Raw genomic sequence first — 20,301 nt, 5'->3', positions numbered from 1 at the left:
TGTTTAAAATTACAACCGTAGCGCTATTTTCGTCTTTTTTCTTCGGCGCGATTTTCTGAGTTTGGAATGACAGGCTAAGACCAACTGGGTTTATAATAAGGGGAAAAATCACAAATCGGAAACTTTTATTTGTCTGAGGATTTATACAGAGCTAGTTATTGATTTTGATGGAGTATGTAAAGTCAACAGGATGCTACCAGCCTCTGACATCGGACCAGACTCCAGTCTCTTCTCTAGCTGAAGATGTAGCTTTTGCTGATATTACGAAAGTCAGCTCCGAAGAATTTGCAGTAAGTGTGGCATATAAATAACCCCACAGAAACAAATCACTTTGATAGAACTTTCGTACTTTAAAGCCATACATAGAGAGGTAAGCCGTAGAGAGAACTTTTTAAGGTGTTCTATAGGAGTTTGCAAGTTTAAAATGGAATGGCAGGGAAAAACACTTGTGCGCTCCGAATATCGTTGCCTCAACCAGATGGTTTAATCAAGTAATTTATGTTTGTGCCTAAACGTTTTCAGATTAATTTCTGGGTTCAAAAAGAAATCTTAAAATACTCATGCGTTTCAAAGAGAACTGAGATGTTGTCATTTTTTATCAAAATTTCCAAAGTAGGTTTGTGTTTGTTTTTTGAAATGTATTGCATTATTATATCACATAGTCCGTCAAACTTCGTCTTTTCATGTTACTTAAAGTTACCAACGAGACATTGTTTTAGATATATTATTTCTATTTAACTGAACACAGTATGTTTTCAAACAGCCTATGAATTTCTGTTTTTGTTTACTCCAGAAACTTGTGGAATTTAATAATCTGTATTCTGCCATGTCAATAATATCTGCTCTACAAGTGGAATGCATTTATCGTTTGAGGCACACATGGACTGGTCTCGGAAACAAAGATCGGGCAGCGTACAGGCGTCTGGAGGAGCTTTTCAGTCAGAATGATAATTGTCGCAGACAGCGCGAACATATGAATTCTATCAGTCTTCCTGGTATCCCTTACCTAGGTAATGCTTGTCTGATGATCTTGATTGCACAATCGGAAGCTTTAGCTCATCATTTTACACATCCCTTTTTCCAGGTTATGAAGTATTGTATTTTACTAAACCCTAAACTGCCAGGTGCTATTTTGAGCCTTCTCACAGTAGTGAGTTTCATCGTGTCCCGTATGGCGCACTGCGCGAGTTACTATTTATAGTTTAGTAACTTGGCTTTCATAGCTTTTTTCTCATATGCTTCGTGTCATTTGTTTCTTGTCTTTGCGAGACATCATTTATACCGTCACAATATAAATGCTTTCAAATAACTTAAATACCAGGATTCATGTATTTTTCGATAGGTACCATTTTTATCATAAAATTAATACTTGCAATTAACCTGTCGTCAGGAAAATACGGTTCGGTTTACTTTCTCCTAATTCTTAATCTACCAAATCCATCTTCGGTTCGGGTAACCAAGTAATAGCACTACAGTGTTTATTTTATTTGAACACAAATATTGGTACAACAGGGCACCAAATATATATGCGCCACACCATATTTGTATGTGGGCCGTGATTCTGCCCGGGTGCCCAAACAGAAGCAGGTGGTTTTCTCAGGGGGCCACACCCCGAGCCTTTGACCTAAAGGTCTAATCCACAAGGCAGTGGGGCATCGTGAGGAGATGCAATCCCATGGTAGCCAGTGACCAACTATTGGTTCATACGCCATTTGTTCCCTCAGGATACTGGAGCCCATGTGCAACATTGATTTGGTTTGGGATCCGGTTAAAGCGCCGGACATTCGCTTTTCGTCCTCTCAATTTCGTAAACAACACCCCCGTCACGGGAAGCAGTGAGTAGGACTTCTCTGGCAGAGGTTGTATATGCGTGACCGTGTGAGAGCATTTCGAGAGGGAGGGCGGGCCCACCCCACTCTCAGCCATACCAGGGCATTTGGGGGCTCCACAGTGTACTTTAAGGTTAAGTACCAAGTGATGTAATTTACTAAGTGTGCTGCATTATTAATTAGACTTTTGGAAATTAATTTGCTTGTTTTAACATTTTTATTACTGGTTTACGCTCGTTTTTTATCTTTTGCCATCATGACTGAATTTTGTAAGAATTAGATCCTACATGCTTTGCTAGCTACCACATATTAGAGTGCCTTTTCTAATCATAATTTTTAGGTTTATATTTGTCTGATTTAACGTATACAAATGTGGCTCAACCGCGTATAAATGGAAAACCAACTGCCGTATGGTTCACAAAAATCAACTCGATTATTGATAAAATAGCATATTTTCAACAATCTGAATACTGTGAGTTGATTTTGTAATATACTTATTGGTTGGGATTCCTCAGTTTATATGCTAAGACTAAAAATTGTATAACAAATCATCATTAACTGACGTTTTATTTTTGCATTTTACTATTTAGACACTCAGTAATCAAATAGTTAATTGTTATTTTCCGTATCATACTTTACTTGTCGAGTTATCTTAAAGTACTGTCCAATAAACCGCACATGTCAACTATGTTTAATATATTACATTTTCACAGCTATTTGAAAAAAACCCTCTCGTTTACGTTGACTCCAATGCCTTCCAATTAGTCTAATCGTCATTGATCAAGAAGCGTTGTATTTCGTGAAATAATTGTCATCTCATTAGATTTGTGTGATTGCTGTGATACAGCCCGAGTGTCCAGACCGAACCAGGTGGTTTTCTTAGTGGACCGCACCCGGAGCCCTCAACCTGAAGGTCTGATCCACAAGGCAGTGGAGCATCGTAAGGAGATGCAGTCTCATGATAGCCGGTGACCAATAATTGGTCCATACCCCATTTGTTTACTCAGGATACTGGAGCCAATGTTCACCATTGGTCTGGAATCAGAGTTTTCCAACTCCCTTAGGTGGACTCACCATATCCATCAACCCGTTTAAATCGCCGGACATTTGCTTTTCGTCCTCTTACTTTCATAAACAACAGTAATGGCGCGAGAAGGCAGTGAGTAGGACCTCCCTGTCAGAGGCTATTTATGCGTGGCCATGTGAGAGAATTTCGAGAGGGAGATCGGACTCTCTCCACTCTGGGCCGTACCAGGGCATTTGGGGCAGGTTACCACACAAGAGACTTGATTTGTTACCATTCTATTTGCATTTAAATATTTTGATTTGGAATTTTTCAGAGATTTAATGCATTCTTTCTTATTCAAATTACTAAGCCTTTGCTGTGGATGAAACTCTCAATGCATATCTATGTGCTCAACGCTACATAGAAGAGTTACAGAAGTTTCTAGAAGAAGATAATTATAAAACTTCACTTATTTTAGAACCTCCTCCTACGTTACCCACACCATCCTTGTCATATTTACCTCAGAAAATATACGGAACAACTTCCTCAACCATCTCTAGTTCCAATAATAGCAATCTAGACAGTAGTAATATTTTAAAGAACCAAAATAGTTCATCAACAAACGCATGTCACTCAAACAATACTGGGTTAACATTTGACGGTCGGAATAGTGGATTTGGATTCCGATCACCGTCAAAGCTGTCAAGTTTCGTTCATAATACAAAAAATTCTCATCATTATCAAAATCATAGTCGTCATGGGTCTAATGTCTCATGTAAAGGTGCAACAGTTAATTCTAGTTTCGAAGCAGATCTATTACCTACACTGATGACGAAACACATTACACATTCAAATGACCATATAAACAATCCCATACAAGTCTCTAATTCAAACAAATTATTGGAGTGCAAAACCGATCAACTCAAATCTATGCGTAAAGTATCTTGGGAACAAACTGAAGGCATTACTAAGGACGAAACATCTCAATCACAACATCTACGGAAAGAATTCTCCACATTACCTAGACCTAAAACTAAAAATTCCTTCAATGTAGGTCTAAGTCTCTGTTAAATTATACACTTTTTTAGAATTAACATCTGCATGTTGATAATCTCAACATGAGTTCATTTTAACTTACCTGTAGATTTAAAATTCTTTGTGTTTTTGTTGTCGTGTAGCAACAGTTTAAATTAGACTTGATCTCACAGTCAAGAGTGTGTTTCTTTAACTCTTAGTTACTATTTTCGTAATTGGTCTCCCTTCTATCAGAATACGTTTACGTCGATATTTATAGAATCGGAGTTGTCATTATACTTCCTAAAATCCCATAGTGAGATTAATGGAACTAAAATAATAAGTATCACCAGTATAGTCTCACTATCTGGATGTTTTGCCAGTAAATAATTCAGTCAGCTACACCGCATGACCAGACACATATTATTGAGGTTAGTATTTTAGACACTATATTAATTAAACTATTCCCTTTATGGTTATCTCAAGATGATTTTGACCTCACCCCTAGGTGGATCCTCCATATCCACCAACCCGGTTAAGGCGCCGGACATTCGCTTTTCGTCCTCTCAATTTCGTAAACAACAGTAATGCCGCAGGTACATCCAACCGATGAGTCTTAGATAAAAGGAAACACGCGTCCTGGATTCCACTGCTAGCCATTATCCACCTTCACTGACGAACTTATTATTGATGGTAGATCGTTCTTCGTATTCATAGATCGTAAACGTTACATACTACTTCTTTTTGTCTCTGCATTGTTGGTGAATAGACAATGCATAGTCATACAAGGTCAAAGAAAGTTAATGCTGTGGTGGTGGGCGTTTCATGTTATCATTGGTGGGTTCATTTATCTAAAGATTCTAAAGAATCAGTTTGAGCGTTAGGTTTAGTATGCTATATGTGTACATTTCTTTGGAACATCATACTTCAAATAATTGAGAAAATCCATTCATTCATCCATAAATATTAATAGTATGATGAATGACATACTTATACTACATTCGTTCACTTTTGATACAGTAGTAGGTTTTTAGCCAAACTGATACCATTTCAGTGTGATCTGATCACTTTTATTCGTATGTAAACGTTTATATTACTGGTTTTTAAGGTCAACCCGCTGCTGAACTAGAAAAATATCTACTGAAATTTTGATTACTGTGTTGCAGATGTGCCTTTTAGGTTATCTAGTATTAATTAGCAGGTTCTAATTTATGATGTGCGCTTTTGTTTGTTTATGAACTGGTGAGTACAGTACTGATCGATTAATGATGCTGAACGATACAATACGGTTAGCCAATGAATCCTCACGAAACTTAAACTACCTACTTCTCACATTCAGTGACAGCATTCAGCTGAATGGTAATTTAACTTTCTTTATATTCTCCTTTGCTTCCTTGCACATCATTTTTCATTCCTTCCTTCTGACTACAAAAGGTCGAATGTAGAACGACTTGTTGTTAATAGTTGTATTGTACATATACAGAACCTAGCCCCTTCTAGCTGTAGGAAGTAATTTCCTATAGATGTTATTTTAAACTATCCCCTAGATCGTTGAGCACAGAGTCTTAGCTTAACCAAAGTCAAAACAGGTAAGTTATTTGGCTTGTCAAACTATATGTTTCTAAAACATAAATCTGCACTGTTAGTATTCAAGTTAAACAATTATTGCAGTCTATTAGACAGGGAAAAAGAGACGTAACTAACATGCTGAACAGTAACTAGAGGATAGGAAAAGTTAGTCAGCTAACCGAATATCGTTTTAAAGAGGAAGAATGTATTTGTAAAATCTCAGCGAATGAATTTGAAATCCAACGTTTCACCTGGCAATCTGGTCCAAGATTTTTTCGGCTTCTTCAAGTAAGTATTAGCTTCACACATCCTGAACGACTTCTTCGGTTGCCGTACGAACTTGTCTGTCAGAGCCATAGCTTACTTGCTTGACAATGGCTAAGCTAACACTCTGTACTCGACAGTCTAGGAAATAGTTTAGAAGTGCATCTTCAGGAAATTACTTCCTACATGAACTAGGAATTTTGTTGAATGCACATGAATTTGAAAATCTCTCACCATTTCACATCCTCCCATTCCAGTTAGTCCATGTCGTTCCATGATATCTTGATATCCGGTGTTGTCCGTTCTGAATTCGACGTTTATGTCTCCCATCAGGATGGTCAGGTCGTTTTCTGGGCACTTCTCTATGATCGATTGCAGCTACTCATAAAACTAATCTCTTTCGTCGTCATTGTTATCATTGGTTCCTAACTTCATACTAAACCCTCCTCCTTTGTGTGGGCTTGGGAGCGTTAGTAACCCTAGAATAGCTACAGGCGGTGTGATGTCACCAAACTAGCATATATATATATATATATATATATATATATATATATATATATATATATATATATATATATATATATATATATATATATATATATATATATATATATAGTTATTATTGTAATCACGTTATTTACACTCATTTGTGTCAATTGTTTCACACTATCTCCATGTAAATATTCTATCACAGTTTTGGTTTGTAAGCAGCTGACGAGAAACCTCGAAATAATATGAATTCATACTATTCTGCATCAATGTTTGTTCTTGCTCTATTTAAATTCATAAAGGGAACCAATTGCATGAAACTAATGGTAATTGTGTTTGATCATGACTCACTGGTGTTTCACAACTCCTTCTATGTTATTATACTCCTCACTGCTAACTGTTCTTTCGGAGTTTTTCGCTGAATAGCAGGATAAAATTTCCTTTTGCTTTGTTTATGTTTAGATCCGAATCTGTTTTCCATTTATTTGCAATAATGTCTATTCATTGTATGTGCTGTATAAAAGTAAATTGATGCCGGAAGTGTGTAATATGTATCGAAATCACCTCAATTGTTAAAGGTCAACTTACATGGAATTCCGCTTGAAAATTGATTGTTCACTTATTAGGTTTTTATAAATCCGAATTTTCTCATTGTCTATTAGTGTAACTTCACTATGTATTTTGTCCTATTAGGTGACAGATTCCGATTTCCTATGCACTTCAGAGCCCCAGTCTAGTACTCAAGAATTGGAGTTTCTTTTTCCTGAACATAAAAGTTCACAGTTGCCTCCAATTCCACCAAGACCATTTATTGATTGTGAACAAACAAAACATTCTACTCTTAGTCGATCGGAATTAAAATCTGAACAACTAAATCTCAGTCAATCACTCGTAACAACTGACCAATGTACCAGTCCAAAGTTATCGTCTACAAATTATTGCAAATCGTTTTCTGTTAGTGGATCACTTCCTGTTAACGATGTTTCACAATCAAATATACCAGCTACGTCATCAGTGTAAGTCATCTTTCACACCTCTTATTATAATCATTATGTTCTATGAACGTAAAGTAATATCAAGGCTCAGGATCTAAATTAAAACAGAGTAAATTCATTTCCTCCATCACAACAGGATCCGGACCATGTTATCCAACCTTTTCAACCATTAATCACAATTATTATATTGACCTTAACTAGGTAGTGTATGCTAACTAGCTGGATCCAGAAAAATAATCAATAAATTTTTGAATTAATGCTAAGTTTTGGTTTGGTCGTTCCTAGCTTTCTTCCCGATTCCTTCTACCTAGTTCAGTTGTCATAATTAATTATACCTGATTAGGTATTGTCTACGTTCTATTAATTCTATCCAATAAAATTATAAACATAGTAAAGTATTTATTTTTGAAATTCAATGGGATGTATTACATCACAAATAAGTTATTAATTTAGCATTGCAGTGAACAAGTAGAAAAAAATTGTCTAATTCATGAAAAACAATCTTGAATGTAAAGTGTATCTATTTCAATTTTGATATCTTCATGTTAGTTATTGGTCAAAATTGTGTGGATAGAATTTTTCGAGAAATGAAAATGATAAACAGATAAAGCATCACTACATTGATTTATCTCCTCATTGAATGGGCCACTTTTGGGATTGCCTCAACATTTTCAATGTCATCTATTAAATGACTGTAAAGCTCTATGAACTACAAATTATATGCTGAGATTTCAATGAAATGATCTCAGCTACACATAGTAATCATTTATATATGCTTTCAACACAGGGCTATACTTGTAATAGTGTACTAGCTTCACGTGTTTTTTTTTCATATAATGGAACGGCCAAACCAAAACGTGACATCAATCCATAAAGTCACTAACTTCTAGTTTGAGCCATGTTGGTAAATGCAGACTACTTGGTTGGGGTCCACGTAACTATCGTAACTAATGGTTGGATACTGTGGTTGACATGGTTCAGAATCGATCTTTCTTTTGTATTTTACTACTATTGAAGTAACTGCTTCTATGAATTAGGTGTTTATGTTGTTGTGCTAATGAAGTGTGGCAACTTGAACCGATGCACATATGTTCCCGGTCCTACGTTGTGGCTGACTGACTGACTCATGAAATGGACGCTAATGGTGTTCGGACTAACAATGAAAACTACATGACAACCTCTTTATACTAATGGACCACATTTATTCCCGTAAATTTTTGTGTTTCAGACTTGCTTTGATTCGCTAATTATATATGTTAACAGCGTATGCTTATACGCTTTTGTAAGAAGTTTTCAACCTATCTAATTATTGAAAAACTGAAGATGTACCATCACATTCGTTTGTGTATTTTCCTCATCTGACATTCAGTAAAACAATATACTATTACGATAGAATTTATGCACCAAATATCTTTTCGACAATGTAAAGAGACGTCAATTGAATAGAACAGATCGTAATCATTTACAGATATGAATATGAATGATAATTGATCACTGCTTATATAATATTTTATGTATGTCTTTTGAATATTTGCAAGTTAAATGCTCATAAAAATGCAAATTTTATTGCAACTTTGCATCATATTTTTGCTGTAATCAAACATGCGGTACTAAACAAAGCATGTATCGTTATTATGATTATGATTATTCACTGTTAAACCATCTAGCCTCTGAGAAGACAACGTTATCATTATCACTTCCTGTTTAAGCAGTCAAATGTTATCACTAATTTGTTATCAAGATTCACCAAAGACTTAACATGCAGTCGTGTTCATGTGAACATTGCCAAGTCTTAGTTTTAAATAACCTGTTATTAAGTTCTTTCTGTATTTTATTCATTCTGTTAAACTAATCTTTTGCATTTAAAAAAGTCTGTTCTCATACTTTAACATTTTTTCAAACAATTTCAGCACTAATCTTTTGTCAGAATTCAGTTTATGTTCTATGAATGATGTATTCAACTCATCAGTGGTTGCTGTAGCCGCATGCGCAACTTCTTTAAGTGCTGTAGATGCTTCATGCACCACACCACCTGCACCACTGTCGTCATCATCTGTAGCGGCGATAAATCCTAGCTGTGGTAAATTTGACGATGTACCATCATCAGGTGACAATTTATTTTTTAATCATTTTATTTAGAGTGACTTATCTTATAATACTCCCTATATGATATTTATTTTCATCTCTATCATCATCCATATCACATATTTTCGACTAGATAGTGATTAATACTCAGTGAATATCATAGTTCCTTGAGGGGTCAATCGTGTTCCAAATAGCATCGTAGCAACATCTCTGATAGATGATGCAGGTTTCGAATCATACGGGATGCATCAGTTATAGATATGATTTGTTAACTGCATACGAATCCTAGTTTCAAAGCTTTTTCCTGATTGCTTGGGCCTGTAGGATATGACCTGATTTAATTATTGTTTATTGTAAGGTTTTGCATTCTCCGAGTACTGAAATGATCAGTCTATGGGGTTTTGCACGAACTCTGTCTGGGCCAACTGATCGCAGGTATATAGGCCTATAAAACCCGTTTTTATATGACATAGTCTATTATGTATATATACTACTGTTTGTCTTGTATACACACATACATACCAAAAAAGTGTTGAACAAAAGTATAAGGAAACAGTCTAGTTCAATAAGTGTAAACACTTTTATTTACTGATTAGTGAACAGTATTAACTTCCTATTCTTGTTTTGTTCCATGACACTAACAACATGTGGCAGCTATATTATTGGTTGTTTTGTTTGTCGAAATAGGGTAATCTTACTTTTGACCATCTACCTAGCTATCTGGTTATTAACCTCTAAGCATATTTCTCGCTCATTTGTATACTGCCTGTCTGTTTGTCACAAAGTCAAAATCGATCAAAACAAATCATATGGCAGCATTTACAAAAGAAGTAAGGAATTAAAAAAAAATGTTTGCACACATGATGTTCGCATGCACGCATATGAATATCTACAGTTCAGGGGTTCAAAAACATAAACCGGTTGGCCTCAAGTGGAATGATTCTGTCACAAGATAGTGCTATATTATATGAAATGATAATAATTATGATGATTCTGTATATTCAATCATGTGTCCAATTTGGAACATACGCGTCTTATTGTTTATAGTCCCTCGAAATTTCATTCAGTTTGCTTTCTTTGTATGTGTGTCTTGTTTCTCGCAAACGGTTCATTTATTTTCCTTTAAAAATCACAATTACGTTAACGCATATCTTTACTGTTTGTATGTTTAGGTCTAGTTGTTGTTTCTAATTTTATGTAGTTTAGGCATTTTAGTTGATTGATTATTTGATCAAATAGTTTCTGTTCATTATATATTCCCATTCAGACTTTAAAAAAGTACAAATTGAGTGAAGAAAAATATATCCCTTTGCAATTAAATATAAAATCGATACCAATCAGTCACAACTTGAAACTTGGTACTTATGTACATTGATTCAAGTTGAAAAATCCTAGAATAGTAGAGGTAGTAACAGTCATCAGTGGTAATAAAATATATTAGAAATCGAAGATGTGATTCGGGAAAATATAAATTATTGAAATAAAAACACGAAGAAAAGTTATGGGAAATTTGGAATCTCAGGATTTCGGGAAAGACAAATAACGGATGCACCTGCCCAATTGCAAACGATTTTGAGCGGTCATTCACATGGACATCATCTAGGTAGTCTGGACTGACGCCGTGTTTGGGTTTGGGCTCTCTTAGCTTTGTTCCAGCCTGTTTCTACGCCAAACAAAATCGCTCGTTGTGGTAGGCTGTAGTTAAGCTTACGTAACAAATGTCCCAACCACCTCAGTTGATGCAGATTCACTACCTGATCAACTGATTTGCCATCCTTACATAGTAGTCTATTCCTAATCCATGCATTACTTAGTCTGTGGGATAATACCGACAAGAATAATTTTATTCGTTTCTTCTTCACAGCATATTCACCATTTTCATTCTTTATTGCTATCAGTAATATTGTTATTATTTCAACTCCATTGCTATGTTTGCAAATTTATTTCAAAATCCTACGTTTATTATTACTGATTATGTATTCCAGTTTGCTTCAATTGTAGAACTAATTATTTCAATTAAAATCATAGTAATTAAATGTTTTATTTTTAATTTAAAGAAATAATTGTCCATAAGGAATGTAGTAAATAGGCCATCAAGTGGTATTTAAAAACAAACGTGGAAAAGATTTGTAGCTCAGGTGGATGATTTTGATGGAGTTTTGTTCTCTGGGCTGAATGGTTTGGTTGTGGAGCTTTCATCGTTCTTTTGAACGACATCGTCAACACAAACTTCTATCTGAGGTTTTTATTAGCATATGCATTTGTACATTTTATCATCATCTGCATCATGAGTGATGCTTTTACCCTACTTCGAATGATTTCCAAGATGTAGATGTGGATTGTATCTATATATTCTTTTTTATACTATCACTTCCTGTAGATAAATCTTTTGAACATCATTTTTCAATACTTGCTACATCAACTCCACCGGAATCACCAAATGTCAAACAAAATTCATCAACTACGGAGGCACACGTCAACAACAGTCCGTGCATTTCATACTCATCAGTAGTCCCTGACTATTTTGGTGTTAGAGTTATATGTCAAGGTGTTGTTCAACGTCGAACTGTATACCGTTTCACACCAACAACAAATACCAATCAAAGTTTCGACACCGTTTGTTCAAATAGTGCTATGTTTACATCGTCAATCCATGCTTCTAATTCTTCTCTATCCGGTTCTTCAGTGATTGTCTCGGGATCGACGGCTACAAGACAAATGTTTCACAATCCATCCTCTGCGTGTCGACCATCTGGGTTCTCTAAATGGCGTCGTTTGTGGGCTACTTTGGTAATGGTAGGTGATGGTCTCACTGCCTACATGATTTATTTTGAACCAAAAGTAAAGAATGCAGTCTACCGCAATCAGGTAAGTATCACAGTTTTGTTTTAGACTTATGTGTATAAAGAAATATTGTTTATTGGTGAAGTCTCTTCATTGACATTGTTCTCCAAAAATTCTTGTTCTGATGGCTTTTTACTGTTCAGTTTCAGGCTCACCAATGCCAAATCCATTGTCTGTTTAGTCCTCCTGCAATTAGTGCTTTCAATTGTCAGAGTAAAGGGAATAATTTTAAAAAACTACAGAATCCAACTGATGACTCGGCAGAAGTAGACGTAGCTGAGGTTTCGGAGCTTCTAACAGAATCAGACTGCAAATCCGAGATCTGTACTAATATTCATTTTAAAACTGCTTATGACCTTCCGAATCCCAACTTATTATTCATGGCTGCGAAAGCAGAGCCTGGTAAACATCGAAATGGTACTTTAGACCCAGACTCCTTTTTGCTGACTGACTTCATTCTAGGCAAAACCTATCGCTTTCGACCAATGGTTTTTCCCACAGAAAACCCTACAACCAATTCTTTACCAAAACCTGACACTATTCGTTCCAGTGGAGCATTAAATTGGTTTCTTCGTAGTGGCCTACAAAGTTCCCATGCCTGCTCTAGAGTATCTCAGTCATCTGGACAATCATTTTCTCCAGAAGTAAATAGCCCTGGTCGTACACGTGGTCTATCGGCTCCGGGATCGTTTATTCATCCCTATGTTGGTTCTCGTTCTTCTGTTAAGAAAGGCAAGAGAGCTGCTATAACTGAACGTAGAGACTCATCTACACTCGAATGTTTATCAACCAACGAGAATGTTGATCTATGGCTAAAATGTATTCAGTCTGTTATGGGACAAATCTATAAAGCGTATCTACGCCAAATTGTATCGTCACACTGTACGACTCAATCAAAAGCTACAAATAGAACAAATGACATTTAGTAATTCATGGATGTACTTGTCAACAGTTTTGGTCGTAATAGTCATTTGTTTGCATTTCATTGTGCTTATTTAGTCACGCTTGCTTACCAATTTTTATTTCCTTCAACACTATTTATCCGGTGTTTTCATTCTCTTTGGATAATTTAAAATACTACATGTACATAGATTTTAGTCGTTTAGATTGTTTGTGTTTTATTTTACTCGTATGCTTATTAAATTCAGGTTCATTTCTATTTTACAATGATTGATCTAAAATCTTTACTAGTGTAGTTAAATAAATTGTTTTGATATCTTATTACTTTATGTATAACTTACCTCTACACCCAGTGTTTTGTGCATGTAGAAGATATTTTCAACTAACCATTATGGATTTTATTATTTTGTAGTTTAATTTTACATCCTTCTATCATATACCCTGATATTTCAGACTCAATCTTCGCATTTGTTTAGCTCTGTGCTAATAATGATTTCCGAGTACAATTTTATTTGTTATCAAATGTTTAGTAATATATTCTCTTACTTCTTTTGTCCATTTATGTGTTTATTTTTTGTGATACATGTACAGTGGTAGCTCATTACTACCTTCGAGGTTTTGTGAGTTCGTAACTTCAGTTAGTGTAAACAAAGCGCCTTCACTACAAATGTGTATTATAATATAAGTTCTGAACAATGAAATTCATAAGCATGATTGTTAATATGAATAAAGCCAGTTAGGTAAAGTAAGCACACTGAATGCGAAAAGATTGTACGATTTCGAGATGGATGCTAAATACGTAAATGCTCACCTTTAGGTAATCAGATTTTAGCATAAGATAATTTTGCATAGTCATGTAAATATTGCTCTGATCATACGTTATAGTGATCGGACATATGTGTAATCGAAGTGTGGTATTAGTATTACGGCTCACTTCGTTGGTCCCAGGTAGTTTTTCTGATTATTACCTTCGTGTTGAATTATATAAATTCCAAGCGTGTTGTTGATCAATGAATTTGTACTTGCTAAGTTCGGTATTGGTCGATTGTTATCTTCCTAAAGCTGAACTCGAGTTAGATCCTTCCATAAAATGTTTATACCGTACTGATTTCTCTGCTGTTTCACATCGTCACAAAACGCCTGCTGAACCAAAATGTTCATGTATATCAAAAAACTTAGTAGCTCCGTGCTACTTTATTGGAATGTTTTGAATATTGAGTTTTAAAATTTCTTACTTATGCTTCTTATTCCCAATGGAGCATAGGTTGCCGACCAGCATTCTCCAACCCACTCTGTCATGGGCCTTCCCGTCTAGTTCTATCCAATTGTTGTTCGTTCTTTTCATATCTGTTTCCATTTCTCGGCGTAATGTGTTCTTGAGTCTTCCTCTTTTCCTTTGGCCTTGAGGATTCCATGTGAGAGCTTGCTTTGTGACGTAGTTGGATGCCTTCCTCAATGTGTGTTCTATCCACTTCCTCCGCTGAGATCTGGTTTGTTCTCCCCAACAGTATGTTGAGAACTACTGCTTCTACACTGATCGTCTTCTCCTGCATTTGTTGTTGCATGTGCGATAGGAGGGCCATATCACCTGGGAAGTCTAGATCGTTAGGCCACATCTCATCCTTACCCCCAGATTTTAACGTCTTCATGATCCGGTCGATCATCAGGAGAAAAAGGAAGGTTGAGAGTAAGCATCCTTGCCCGACACCGGTCTCTACTTCGAACGAGTCTGTCAATTGTTCTCCATGCACCATTTTGCAGTTAAATCCATCATATGAATTCCGTATGATATTGACTATCTTCTGGGGCACGCCGTAGTGTCGAAGAAGTTTCCATAGTGTTGTTCTGTCCACGCTATCAAATGCCTTTTCGTAGTCAATGAAGTTGATGTGGAGTGATGAATTCCATTCAATTGATTGTTCCACAATGATCCGTAGAGTTACGATTTGGTCTGTACAGAATCTATCCTTCGGGAATCCTGCCTGTTGGTCACGAAGTTGAGCGTCTACGCAGTCCTTCATCCTGTTTAACAATACTCTGTTGAAGACTTTTCCCGGTATTGAGAGAAGAGTGATGCCCCTGTAGTTATCACACTTGCTGAGATCGCTTTTCTTTGGTATTTTGACCAGAGGTCCTTCTTTCCAGTCTTTTGGTACTTGTTCCTCATCCCAAATCTTATTGAAGAGAATGTGGAGTATCCTTGCAGTTACCGCTACGCCCACTTTCAGTGCCTGTGTTGGAATGTTGTCTGGTCCTGTTGCTTTGCCACTCCTGATTTGTTTGATGGCCATGCTGATTTCTCCAATTGTTGGTGGCCAACATCGGCTGGGAGGTCCGTGTGTGCTGCTTCGATGTTGAGTGGTTTCAGCGGAGCTAGTCGATTCAAGAGTTCTTTGAAGTGTTCTACCCACCTGTTTCGTTGTTCTTCAATGTTGGCGATTACCTTTCCTTCCTTGGTTTTCACTGGTTTACGGTGATTTCCATAGAGTTTCCTTGTTGTGTCATTCAGTTGTCTCATGTTTCCTTCTCTTGCAGCCTTTTCCGCCGTCGTTGCTGAATCTTACACATATTTACGTTTGTCAGTTCTGATGCTCCTCTTCACTTGCTTGTTTCTGTGTATCCAGCTTGTGCCTTGGCTTTTTCTGCTCTTGTCCGACTGGTATTGGTTGCTGCCTTCTTGTTCCTCCTTTCTTGAATCTTATCCAGTGTATCGACAGTGATCCTATTGTGAATCGCGAGTTGGCTACTCTAAATTCTACCGATTGACAAGCTTCAGATATCCCAGTTCGACCCCAATACTGTTCCCAATCTCCAATATATCAGAACACGAACCGTAGATGAAAAATCGTTTATGGGGTCAGGAGCAGCAGAATAATGATTTAGAAACAAATGCATATTTATACAGTTAGGATTACTATGAATATTGACCAACAGAAAGATGACACGTTAAATAATATTGACCGATAGGAAAATGACACGCGAAATAAATATTGATCAGTAGGGAACGACCAATAGGAAAATGACACCATTTAACATTCAAGGGTAGCGTTAGACTTAACCGGATAATTGTTTTTGGGATATTCTTCTGAGTATCCCAACACCTCCCCTTTGGAGAAGTTAATAGCGACGTAACCGACGGTTTACTTGAAGTTTCTTTGGATGTCTTCTTTTGCGATCCGACCCCCGAGGCAACCACACAGAACCAGAGGGATGTTCTACGTGAGTAGATGACTTAGTTGTCTCTGTTGGAGGTATTGGCGGAAGTTGAAACGTGTCCAACAGCAAGTCGAGTGGGACGCGTTTTGTAATTGCTTCTTTCTCCTTCGCTTCCCTTGACCTGAGTTGATTGTGGTGCCTGGTCCAGATTTCTTGGTTCACCTTGACATCATACACGACGTTCCCATGTTTTTGTGTGATTTCACCCCCTACCCATTTATCACATCCATGTCTATAATCTCGCGCATACACTTTTGTACCAACTTCGTAGGGAATTCGAGTATTCTTCATCTAGGGGCTTTTCTGGGCCACTTGCTTGGGTTTCATCGCACCATGAACTGTCCGTAGCTTTCGCCCTATAAGCATCTCAGCAGGGGATTTGGAGTTTGGCAATAAGTCATACGGGGTCGTCCGGTACGCAACAAGAAATCGTTCTACGATACCTTCTGTGGTCCCCTCCCCTCGTGCTTTAAGCATGGTTCGTTTAAATGTATCAACGAACCTTTCAGCTTGTCCATTAGATTGCGGGTGATATGGCGGAGAAGGAACATGGTTGATCGAATTTTGCAGGCGAAATTCTCGGAATTGGCTAGATGCGAATTGTGAACCATTGTCTGTTACTATTGTTTCTGGAAGACCATGCTGAGTGAAGATCCAATTAAGGAGTTTGATGGTTCGAGTTGTAGAGGGTGGCGCAATCGGCAATATCTCCGGCCATTTGGAGTATGAGTCAACCAGTATCAGATATGTGGTACCATCTAGGGGTCCGGTGAAGTCAATATGCACTCGCGACCAGGGTTTTTCTGACTTTGGCCAGGGTACTGTAGGCAACTTAGGAGGATTTTTAGCAGCTTTTTGGCAATGTGAACATCTTTTGACGAAATCGGCAATCTGCTTGTCCATATTCGGCCAATATGCATAGCTGCGAGCGATGGATTTCATACGGTTTATCCCTGGGTGTCCAGAGTGGAATTGGCGTAGGACTTTGGGACGTAGGGTTGTTGGAATTACTACGCGATCACCAAACATCAGACAATCGTTAACAATACAGAGAGCGCTGCGACGATTCGCTAGCTGTTGCATATCACCACTCAGCTGCTTAACTGGCCATCTGCTCTGAACATAGGTGATCGCTTCTTGGATAACCGGGTCTTCTCTGGTAGCTCCCCGAACATCTTCAGCGGTAACAGGCATTGCTCTAACGGCATTCGCCAATAGTGTAGCACCGGAATCCTCTTCGGTTGATATTATGGCTATGAGTGTGTCCTCATCAGTGGTAGAATGGTTACTGATAAGTCTGGACAGTGCATCCGCTTGACCAAAATCTTCGGAACGTCGATACTGGATGTCGAAATCGTACCCCAATAACGCCAACGCACAACGTTGAAGACGATTAGCAGAATGGGCAGGAATGCCTTCCTTTGATCCAAAGATTGATAACAACGGCTTGTGGTCTGTGAGCAAGGTGAAACGGCGCCCGTAAATGAATTTGCGGAATCGCCGGACAGCAAAAATTAGGGCTAACGCTTCCTTCTCTATCTGGCCGTAGCGTTTCTCAGCAAGTGTTAGTGTTCCCGAAGCGTGCATCACCGCTTCCTCTGACCCGTCGGGAAAGACATGTGAGATTACGGCACCCAGTCCGTGTGTTGAAGCGTCAGCAGCAACCACAATGGGTAGTTTCGGATTGTAGTGGGTTAGCAGAAGATTGGAACTTAGCATAGCTTTAAGTTTTGAAAAGGCTGACTCACATTGCGTTGACCAATTCCAAGTAGCATTCTTTTCTAGCAGACGATTTAATGGATATCGTACGTCATGCAGTGATGGAAGAAATGCTGAATAGTAGCTAATCATTCCCAAAAATGATCGGAGTGAGGAGACATCAGTGGGAGCAGGCATTTGTTGGATTGCGTAAGTATTTTGAGGATCAGGGTGTCGTCCGGAAGCATCAAAGATAAACCCCAGGTACTTAACGAAACGTAAGAAGAATTGGCATTTTTCTGGGCGAAGGCGAAAACCATTATCCTGGAGGCGTTGCAGAACTAAGTGGATTCTGGTATGCAATTCATCAGCAGTTGCGCCGACAATGAGCACATCGTCAAGGTATGTAGCAACACCAGGAACATCTGCCAGAATAGTGTCCATGATCTGCTGGAAGATCGCTGGAGCAGTTTTGATACCGAAGGGTAACCGGGTATACTGAAAAAGTCCTCGGTGAGTGTTGATTGTCAACAACTCTCTCGATTCGAGAGCGACCGGAATTTGAAGGTAAGCATCTGCCAGATCCAGCTTAGCAAAGTAGGATCGGCAGCGGATAGTGATGCTGTTGTAGAGCCGCGTTGAGGCCTGTGGAAAAGTCTGCACAGATACGTATGGAACCACTGGATTTTTTTACAACCACAATTGGTGCAGCCCATGATGAATAAGAAACAGGTACTAGGACACCCTCAGTTTCCAAACGTTGAAGCTCAGCGTCAACCAGAGGTAAAGATGCGTATGGGATTGGACGCTTTGGGCGAAAAACTGGCGTAGCTTCTGGCTGCAGTTTTAAAACAGCTTCAGTTGTGGAACGAAGTCCGAGAGCAGGTTTAAATAGTTCAATAAATCGTTTTCGAAGGTCTTCAGCATGCTGTTGTGTAGAAGCAGTAGTTTGGACTTGATTGCAGATAGCGCTAATAGGAAGATCAGCGAGACCAAGTTCTTCGAACCAATCTAAACCTAAAAGGTTGAGCGGAGAATTGGTGATGTAGCATGTCCCATTGAAGGTTGTACCTCTGAATGAAATGCAGCAAGAGTTTTCGGGCCTTGAAGTAACCCTCGTGCTATTGATAGAAGAAACCAGACAAGTAGTGAATAGGTCTTTATTTCGATCTTAGCGCAGTCACAGTGGAGCGTGGGATTATCTGTTCAGACAAACAAAGGCTCTCAACATTCAAGATAATAGGGAATATAACGCTTATACAAAACAAGGAAGTGAATGAATACTTGAACAATACTGTTTTGGCATATGCTTGGTTGTTTGAGGCCAACTCTTAACCAACCAACCTGAGCTGTTACATTAGCTTCCCCCTAGAATCGACTTCCGTAGGAACGTCGGTTCGACTAACCTATCTATCGGAAACACCTTAGTTCTATTTCTCATCCCAAGGGAAAATTATCAACTCGCCCACTATTTGACTTACAATCAGTTACGACTAACGCTGTCAACGATAGTCCATGGATGTCTCCTCATTTACTAGCTTGTCATCTTATTTTGTAGCATGTGATCTATTCTACAACTATCGCTGACGGTTTACTGCGTGCTTTCAAGAGAAAGAGTGTGAGAATGTGGAATAAGAATATCTGAGGAAGTGCCGCGAGCGGGCTACCCAACACCATGTTGGTGAGGTACGATTTCTCCATGCTCAGACCGGCTATCAGGTGTTTACTCACCTGCCTCTTGAGTCGCCCTCAAGTAAAAAGTAAAGAAGAATCTACTTCAAAGGTAATGGTGAAACCCAATCACACCTGAAGAACTGCTCCACTGCCTGCATAAAATAATAAGATACAAAATGGAAATACATAAATGTAATTGATAATTGTTCGGTTCCATGTAAGTGATTGGCCTCCAGAAAGGATTGGTATTCTGGAAGAAAATAGACATAGTGTAGCCATCTTATGTACGAGAAGGTATGAAAACAAAAAAAAATACTTTTTTATAATGCATATATGTAAAAGTGTAAACTTGCTAGAAGTTGGACTCATTGTCAAACCCGATCAAATGTATGACCTTGGGCCTATGACGACCGCCTTTTATAACCAGGTACGTAACCAAGGGTGCATAGTTGTACTCCACAAAACGGAAAAGAATATGCGGTTAAGGAGGAGAAAAAACTGTGTAGATTATGAGGATTAAGTACAATTGTGTCAAATACTCTTTTCTGGTTTGATCTAAGTATGTATGATATATTGAAGCAATATTTCGTCAATTCATCCAAGTAACGAATTTGTCTGCACCTTAGAAATGTGTAAGTCCTATTACTCATTAGTATTATATATGATTAATCGGTAAAAGGAAAGATTGCAGTCACTCGCCCGTGGTTTGATGTGGTCT

At 38.0% G+C, this 20,301-nt stretch overlaps 1 protein-coding gene across 3 annotated transcripts; it reads left to right on the top strand.

The window, feature by feature from the left end:
* Window positions 1–34: 34 nt before the first annotated feature.
* On the top strand, window positions 35–15,435 carry RALGPS2_3 (RasGEF). Of its 3 annotated transcripts, XM_051212561.1 has the most exons (11): window positions 35–290; window positions 320–370; window positions 408–491; window positions 523–612; window positions 794–1,010; window positions 2,170–2,301; window positions 3,206–3,885; window positions 6,865–7,187; window positions 9,077–9,273; window positions 11,632–12,119; window positions 12,239–15,435. In XM_051212561.1, exons 1-11 carry the CDS (start codon window positions 168–170, stop codon window positions 13,019–13,021), a joined length of 3,168 nt encoding a protein of 1,055 aa, XP_051072751.1. In that variant the 5' UTR covers window positions 35–167; the 3' UTR covers window positions 13,022–15,435. The 3 variants fall into 3 exon arrangements, with proteins under 3 accessions (XP_051072751.1, XP_051072752.1, XP_051072753.1); XM_051212563.1 differs by having other exon boundaries at window positions 35–370; window positions 12,239–13,553; XM_051212562.1 differs by lacking the exons at window positions 35–290; window positions 320–370; window positions 408–491; ... (3 more) ...; window positions 11,632–12,119; window positions 12,239–15,435 and adding an exon at window positions 613–747 and having other exon boundaries at window positions 2,170–6,193.
* Window positions 15,436–20,301: the final 4,866 nt, after the last annotated feature.

The sequence above is a fragment of the Schistosoma haematobium genome, chromosome ZW (assembly GCF_000699445.3).
Source record: "Schistosoma haematobium chromosome ZW, whole genome shotgun sequence".
Lineage (NCBI taxonomy): Eukaryota > Metazoa > Platyhelminthes > Trematoda > Strigeidida > Schistosomatidae > Schistosoma > Schistosoma haematobium.
Note: the sequence above shows the minus strand (reverse complement) of the source record. Positions and strands in the feature narration are given on the sequence as shown.